This window comes from Oryx dammah, unplaced genomic scaffold, assembly GCF_014754425.2.
Source record: "Oryx dammah isolate SB20612 unplaced genomic scaffold, SCBI_Odam_1.1 HiC_scaffold_18, whole genome shotgun sequence".
In the NCBI taxonomy this organism is placed as follows: Eukaryota; Metazoa; Chordata; class Mammalia; order Artiodactyla; family Bovidae; genus Oryx; species Oryx dammah.
In genome coordinates this window covers 96,412,443-96,421,053 of record NW_024070202.1, presented here as the reverse complement: position 1 = coordinate 96,421,053, position 8,611 = coordinate 96,412,443, and the positions used below count along the sequence as shown (strand labels likewise).

General features: G+C 49.6%; 1 protein-coding gene across 2 annotated transcripts in view; it reads left to right on the top strand.

The window, feature by feature from the left end:
• Positions 1-1,297: 1,297 nt before the first annotated feature.
• PLXNA4 (plexin A4) overlaps positions 1,298-8,611 on the top strand; it is a 425,409-nt gene continuing 418,095 nt past the window's right edge. For both annotated transcript variants that reach the window (XM_040259648.1, XM_040259649.1), the window contains exon 1: positions 1,298-2,553. In XM_040259648.1, coding sequence (XP_040115582.1) covers positions 1,369-2,553 — 1,185 coding nt within the window. In that variant the 5' untranslated portion in view covers positions 1,298-1,368. The remainder of the gene's footprint in view (positions 2,554-8,611) is intronic.

The window sequence follows — 8,611 nt, the reverse complement described above, 5'->3', positions numbered from 1 at the left end:
GCAGGACAATACAAGAGCGTGGACCTCAATTAACCTTTGTGTCAGTGACCTGATTTGCATGTATGATGTTTCCATGCGTGTATGAGTCGGCCTCTCTTGCTTTTTTAAAAAAATGAATCAGTTTATTCAAGTATAGTTTTATACAAAAAAATTATTTATTTTTGGCTATGCTGGGCCTTCATTGGTGTGCATGGGCTTTCTCTAGCGTTGGTGAGCAGGGGCTACTCTCCAGTTGCATTGCATGGGCTACTCATTGAAGTGGCTTCCCTTCTTGAAGAAGCATGGGCCCTAGGTGCAAGAGCTTCAGTAGTTGTGGTGCAGGGGCTTAGTTGCTTTGAGGCACGTGGAATCTTCCTGGACCGGAGATCGAACCCATCTCCCCTGCATTGTTGGCAGGTGGATTCTTGACCACAGGATCACCAGGGATGTCGGATGACCTTTACCGCTTTTACCTGTGCATCTTGGACACCTGCCCTCCGCTCTAAAGTGGGAATGTCAGAGGTACTTACATCGGAGGCTGCTGGTTAGGGTCCCTAGTAGGAAACATCCTTCATGCAAATCAGGTCATTGGCACAAAGGTTAATAGAGGAGCTGTTGACCAGGTGCCTCCTCAGAGGCAGGGCAATGTTTAGGAGCAAAAACACGGAGGCCTGTTATCTCCCCTAGGACCAAATGGAGGCAGACAGGAGGCAATTCACAGACCTCAGGGATGGGGAGGCCGAGTACATGCAGCTCACCTCCCCTCTTCCTAGCCTCTCCCCCTCCCACTGGGTTTCTGCTAATTATCCTCACTTGGCTGCACCTAACTCGGCCCAAGGGCAAGAAACCTGCAGATGTAAGGGCTCCTGGGCGCAGAGAAGGGAAGAGAGCAGAGCTGGGTGTGTGTGTGAGGGGTGGGAAGGGGGCCAGGTGGAAGAGTCACAGCACTAAAGATTTGTTCAAATGCAATGAGAGTCCCTGGAAGGTGCTGGACAGTGACTGATGCAAAGTCAGGCATTCTGTGGGCAGTGACTATCTATCATCAACATCAACATTATCATCATCATTACCACCACCATTATGACTGTTGCTACCATCGCTAGTATTATTACTAGTACTACTACTGACATGCCGGCCTGCCGCCACTAGCTCGGGCTGACTCATACACGTATGCTGGGGACCAGCCCCAGCTTCCCCCCTTGCAGATCTGTTTCAGCATGTGCAGGATGCTTTGAGGGCCCAGCCAGACAAGCTATGGGGTGAAACTAAGACTCGGCCTTTGTCATCAGCATCACCTCTTTCCTTTCCCCCACAGGGAGCCTGCCCTCCTCACGTGACACTGCTGTGCCCTGTGCCCAGTACCCCGTGCCCCGAGGACGCGTCTCTGAAATGAAAGCCATGCCTTGGAACTGGACTTGCCTGCTCTCCCATCTCCTGATGGTGGGGATGGGCTCCTCCACTCTGCTCCCCCGGCAGTCACCCCCACCGTCCCAGAAGCGGTCTTTCGTTACATTCCGCGGGGAGCCCGCGGAGAGCTTCAACCACCTGGTGGTGGATGAGAGGACAGGGCACATTTACGTGGGGGCCGTCAACCGGATCTACAAGCTCTCCAGTGACCTGAAGGTCCTGGTGACCCACCAGACGGGGCCGGACGAGGACAACCCCAAGTGCTACCCGCCCCGCATCGTCCAGACATGCAACGAGCCCCTGACCCCCACCAACAATGTCAACAAGATGCTGCTCATAGACTACAAGGAGAACAGGCTGATCGCCTGTGGCAGCCTGTACCAAGGAATCTGCAAGCTGCTGAGGCTGGAGGACCTCTTCAAGCTGGGGGAGCCTTTCCACAAGAAGGAACACTACCTGTCGGGGGTCAACGAGAGTGGCTCCGTCTTTGGGGTGATCGTCTCCTACAACAACCTGGATGACAAACTCTTCATTGCCACCGCTGTGGATGGGAAGCCGGAGTATTTCCCCACCATCTCCAGCCGGAAACTGACCAAGAACTCGGAGGCAGACGGCATGTTCGCCTACGTCTTCCATGACGAGTTTGTGGCCTCGATGATCAAGATCCCTTCGGACACCTTCACCGTCATCCCCGACTTTGATATCTACTATGTCTACGGCTTCAGCAGCGGCAACTTTGTCTACTTTTTGACCCTCCAGCCTGAGATGGTGTCTCCCCCGGGCTCCACCACAAAGGAGCAGGTATATACATCCAAGCTTGTGAGGCTTTGCAAGGAGGACACAGCCTTCAACTCCTACGTGGAGGTGCCCATCGGCTGTGAGCGCGGTGGGGTGGAGTACCGCCTGCTGCAGGCCGCCTACCTGTCCAAAGCCGGGGCCGTGCTCGCCGAGACCCTCGGGGTCCGCCCAGAGGACGACCTCCTCTTCACCGTCTTCTCCAAAGGCCAGAAGCGGAAGATGAAATCCCTGGACGAGTCGGCCTTATGCATCTTCATCCTGAAGCAGATCAACGACCGCATTAAGGAGCGGCTACAGTCCTGCTACCGGGGTGAGGGCACGCTGGACCTGGCCTGGCTCAAGGTGAAGGACATTCCTTGCAGCAGCGCGGTGAGTCCAGGGAGGACCCATGGGCCGGGAGGGCACAGTGAGGAGGCCTAGGCTGTGGCCTCCACAGGGTGAGAACCACCTGTCCTGTTTTGTAGATGAGACAAGTATATCCCACCTCTGGGGCTCCTTAGACTCGGATCATCACCAGCTCAGGCATGCTGTGACCACTGGCACTGAGCTTATGAGAGTCAGAGCCGGAGCTGAATGTAGGTTTTTCTATCGGCACTTTTCTCTGTTCTGATTGGCTCAGTGGCTGAAAGAGGAGGGGCTAGAATAGGCGGGAACTGCATTCCATACATTCCGCGTGGACCAGGCATTGTTGAAGGCTGCATTGTGTATGCTGTGATACCAGATGTGTAGCCAGCTTCTTCTTTTTTAAAAAATTAATTGATTTGTTTTAATTGGAGGATAATTGTTTTACAATACTGTGATTTTTTTTTTGCCATACATAAACATGAATCAGCCACAGGTATACATGTGTCCCCCCCCATCCTGAACCCCCCTCCCACCTCCCTCCCCACCATATCCCTCCAGACTGTCCCAGAACACTGGCATTGGACCCCTCACCTCGTGCACTGGTGTACCACCTTCTTACCAACCACACCTGTTAATCACCCTTCTGGGAGTGTAGAATGAAACTATTGGGTGATGGGGGGAGAGCTTAGAGTAAAACCACTACTGGGAGTAGGGGAGGCAGTCTTTTCACATTTGGAGTAGATGTAGAACTTTTGAAGAGGTATGTTTTTAGCCCCTTGTGTCTTTAGGAAATAAGATCAGAAGGAATAGGATGAGAGTCCAGTGAACATAGTTGAAAAACAGAGCTTGCTTAGAAAACTGTATTTGTTAAGCATCTTCTGTGTGTACAGTTCCATGGAAGAGATATGTCACAATGTCCAGAAGCAACCTTGGAGCAGTGCTGGGTGACAGAAGGGCTGAAGGAAACTGGAGGAAGGGGAGAATGAGGGTTGGTTTGGGAAGCATGCCCAGGGTCCTGATGGACAGATGGCCTCAGGTTGCTGGGTGACCACAGGTGCTATGGGTGACACAGACTCCTGCCTCTCCCAACCTAACCCACTTGTGACCTAAAGTGAGAAGCATCTGCCTTTCTATGGCTTGACTTCTGTTCATCTTCATGGTTGTTTTTTCTCAACCACTCTTCAAGTGACTTGGAAGGTTCAGCTATTGGCATCCTCTATGCCCTGTGTCACTCTCCTTTCCCTTTTTCCTATTTATTGTCCATTTGAAAAGTTATGAACCTTGTTTGAGAAAATCTATCCCATAATATTAGTGTAGGAGAAGAAAAGTCAGTTCACTCATCAGGTAGAAACATGCATTTGTGTGGATGTAGTTCTTGACTCCTAGTCAAACTTAGATGGAATCCCATATTAGGAGAGGGTATCTGGACTGATTTAAGAAGTGCAAGTTTCGTTCATAAAGTGTGGCTGCTTGCCAAGCAGCCCTCAGAGGGCGCTGGCACCCCACCCCCAGCATGTGGTGAGGTCATTCCTTGGGGTACTGGGATTTGGGGTGACAGCGGGGAGAGGAAGAGAAAGAAGGAACTCACTTGCCACCCAAATTTGTCTTTGGTGCCCTAGCATTTAGGCTCAGGCTGTTTTCTAGTGAGTTTTCCAATGGCTGAAATTATAAGATGTCATTTCTTCTTGGAGGTCCTGAAAAGCCAGGAGACGCCCCTAGTGTCACAGAGGGAATTGAAGAGGCACCATGAGCCACAGAAGGAAGCAACACATTGAGGGGACTTGAGGCCAGGGCATCGAGGGGACTCCCTTGTATCTGCTGAGACCTAGAGACTTTGGTTTGGGCAGTAGGTGATCCAGTCAAGAATCTATAAGATGGGCTTATGGACTTCCTGGGCTGCAGACTGCTCCCACATGAAGGCAATGAATGACAGGCCAGATGCTGTGCTGTGTGTATGTTTATTACACACTCAGATGTATGTCCCTGGGGGAGATGCCCTAAGAGTGTTTCCATGAGAAGGTGCTCAGAGAATCTCCCAATCTATATATTTGTTCTGAGGCCCAACAACTTGAGTGAGTTGCCCTAAGTCACATACTTTGTGTGTGCATGGCAGAGACTGCATTTGAGGAGAAGACCCTTGCCTCTCACCACCACGCTTGCACACACACCCACACACATCTCTATACACATGCATATGCATGTACACAAGAAATACCCCCATGAGCTCACACACATGCTCCTCGTGTTAGAAAATAGTAAGTTTATGCAGTGTGCTTACTTAACAGCTAGTTCTTTTGAGATTAGAGGGGTTGGCTATTTTTGCTGCAGAAAACTTGCTCCTAGCCTGTCTTTTGGGGCGATGCTTTTGGGAGTAAAATCAGCAGCGGGGATCAGCCTGACTGCCCACAGGCAAGCATTTGTCTCGCCCTTGCTCCCTGCCACAGCACAAAAAGCAGAGTTCATCATGGGGAGTCTGCAGAGCTGTAGGTCCTAACATCCGCCTGGCGGCCTTGGAGAGAACAGAGGAAAGGCAGCTTTGCAAGACAGGCTAATGCCAGTACTGGGACTAATGGAGCCAGATAACAAGCTTTTGATTTTTCTTTGGGCTTTAATTAGCCTTTTCAAGTTCGAGGCAAGTTCAGGGTTGAGAGCAGAAAGGAGGAGGCCAGAAACTTCACACAGGGCTGGGGGCTGACTCCCTAGCCAGTCTAAAAGGCCACACTGGCTTTTAATGCACAGTATCAGTTTCTTTTGATTCAGCCGATGCTCAAGTTACTTTGCTCTGGGGCTAGGCTACGCTTCTTTTGGCCTCAGCCCAGACCACACAGGTTTCACCCGCCACCAGCCAGGCCAGGCTCCTGAGCCTTCCCGTTGAAGAGCCCTCTTGGGCACACTGTTTGCAAACCCAGCTTTTCCTGCACTCTTCCTTCTCAAGGCATTCCTTTCCCTTTTGCATTCTTACCTTGAGGCAATGAGGGATGGGGATGGGACAAATTCTAGAATTTTGTTTTGTTTTGCCTCGAGTCTGGGATTCCCTTGAGGCCTGAGAAGGGGAACACAATCTCAGATGACCTCTGTCCTGTGATGTTTTAAGCAGGAAAGTGGAGGAGGGGTGTGTAAGGCACAGGAGGCTGACTTTAGGACTTATGTTTTGTAGGATTGGAGTCTCTTGTAGGTTTTGTCATAGTTACAGCTCAAAGAGCTTACAAAGTGGTTCATTTTAAAATTGAGATGAAATTTACATGTAACATGACATTAGTTTCAGATGTACAGCATAATGGTTCAATATTTGTATATATTGCAAAATGATCACTGCAAGAGTCTAGTTAACAATCCATCACCGTACATAGTTACATATTTTCTTATGATCAGGACTTGTAAGGTCTATTCTCTTGTAGCGTTGACATATATACACTGCCATGTGTAAAATAGGTAGCTAGTACGAAGCTGCTGCAAAGCACAGGGAGCTCAGCTCAGTGCTCTGTGATGAGGGGTGGGATGGGGGGTGTGGGAGGGAGGCTCAAGAGGGAGGGGATATATGTATACATTTAGCTGATTCATATAGTACAGCAGAAACTAACACAACGTTGTAAAGCAATTGTACTAAAAAACAAAAAACAAACCTCTACTCTGTTCAGTTCAGTCACTCAGTCATGTCCAACTCTCTGCGACCCCATGGACTGCAGCACACCAGGCCTTCCTGTCCATCATCAACTCCCAGAGTTTACTCAAACTCATGTCCATTGAGTCAGGGATGCCATCCAACCATCTCATCCTCTGTCCTCCCCTTCTCCTCCCACCTTCAATTTTTCCCAGCATCAAGGTCTTTTCCAGTGAGTGAGTTCTTTGCATCAGGTGGCCAAAGTATTGGAATTTCAGCTTCAGAAGTCCTTCCAATGAATATTCAGGATTGATTTCCTTTAGTATTGACTGGTTGGATCTAGTTCAAGGGACTCTCAAGAGTTCTCCAACACCACAGTTCAAAAGCATCAATTCTTCAGCGCTTAGCTTTCTTTATAGTCCAACTCTCATATCCATACATGACTACTGGAAAAACCATAGCTTTGCTTAGATGGATTTCATTGGCAAAGTAATCTCTCTGCTTTTTAATAAGCTGTCTAGGTTGGTCATAACTTTTCTTCCAAGAGCAACTGTCTTTTAATTTCATGGCTGCAGTCACCATCTGCAGTGATTTTGGAGCCCCCCAAAATAGTTTCTCACTGTTGCCACTGTTTCCTGATCTATTTGCCATGAAGTGATGGGACCAGATGCCATGATCTTAGTTTTCTGAATGTTGAGTTTTAAGCCAGCTTTTTCACTCTCCTCTTTCACTTTCATCAAAAGGTTCTTTAGTTCTTCTTCACTTTCTGCCATAAGGGTGGTGTCATCTCGGTATCTGAGGTTATTGCTATTTCTCCCGGCAGTCTTGATTCCAGCTTGTGCTTCCTCCAGCCCAGCATTTCTCATGATGTACTCTGCATATAAGTTAAATAAACAGGGTGACAATATACAACGTAGATGTACTCTTCCCAATTTGGAACCAGTCTGCTGTTCCATGTCCAATTCTAACTGTTGCTTCTTGACCTGCATACAGATTTCTCAGGAGGCAGGTCAGGTGGTCTGGCATTCTCATTTCTTGAAGAATTTTCCACAGTTTTTACTCCCTTTTTAGCACCTCTCAAATATACAACACAGTGTGTACATGCTAAGTTGCTTCAGTTGTGTCTGACTCTTTGCAACCCCATGGACTGTAGCCCGCCAGGCTCCCCTGTCCATAGCAAGAATACTGGAGTAGATTGCCATTCCCTCCTCCAGGGGATCTTCCCAACCCAGGGCTTGAACCCGTATGTCTTCTGTCTCCTGAATTGGCAGGCAGGTTCTTTACCATTAGCACCATCTGGGAAGCCCATACAACACAGTATATTGAACTGTATCACCATGCTCTATATTACACCCCAGGACTAATTTATTTTATAACTGGAAGTCCATCCCTTTTGCCCATCATTTTTAATGCACTCTGGTTGTCCTAATTCTTTGAGCTAGAATGCTTGTCCCATGGTGCTCTTCAGGCTTTTCTGGTCTCTTCCGTTTCCTGGGATTCACATTTCTTCCCCTGAACTCATGCCTCCAGGACTCCGAGCAGGAAGCGGTATGAACCTTAGGCCCCACCTCCTCCCCAGGTCCCTGCTGTATTCAGCTGTACTCACGGAAGATGAGGTCCGAGGGCCTGCATGTGTGGGGCGTCAGTGGAGCCACGTGGTGGCCCATAGCCTGGTGACCAGGTGAGAAGACAAACTTTGGGCTGGGAACCTGGAGTCTGGATCTGTAGGGAGCAACCTGTTGTCTTCACTCTTGGAGAACCGGGGAAGTCTGGTTGAGCCCCCATCATGGATAAGGGCCTGTCGGTGAGAAGTGGCTTCCTCATGGGATTGTGTCCCAGTGAGTGTCAGCGCATCTTGCACATGCAAATCCCAGAATGGGCATCAGGTGTAGAGGCCGGGGAAGGAGCCCGGGCGTTTGCTGGTGCTTGGGGAGGGCAGGGTCGGGGAGGGGCGAAGAAACTTCTGCCTTTGCCTCTGGCCCATTCCTTCTTGGGTCCTGGTTTTTTTTTCTCCAGCCTGTATGGAAAGAGGTATCCAAGAACAAATGGGATGGTGTCTGAAAATTCCTCTAAGGACCTCAGGAGGGCCTGGGCAGAGGATGGATCCTAGAGGGATCGACCAGGCCTCTTCCTAGTGTGTCTTAGGATTTGGGAGACTGTAGATCAGCCTAACGCCCTTTGCTGGTGAGCATCTTGGGTGAGGGTTAAGGATGGCAGTGTAATTTCTGTGTTTCTGCTACTCAGCACTGAGATGGTCTCTATCTTTGGTCTCTTTAAGGGCTACTGCCTGGTCTCCCCAGACCTTCTTCTTTCTGCAGTTGGGGTGAGGAGCTCATAGCCTGAGGCTTTTGTCATGTCCCATGACCTGAGCAGGCCAAGGTAACAGCTCTCAGTCCCTTTCTGGGAGCCCTAAGAATTCTGACCTGGAGTGAGACCACCAGGCTGGAGAGTGTGCTGTTGGGCTCCAAGACCTTGTGTTCT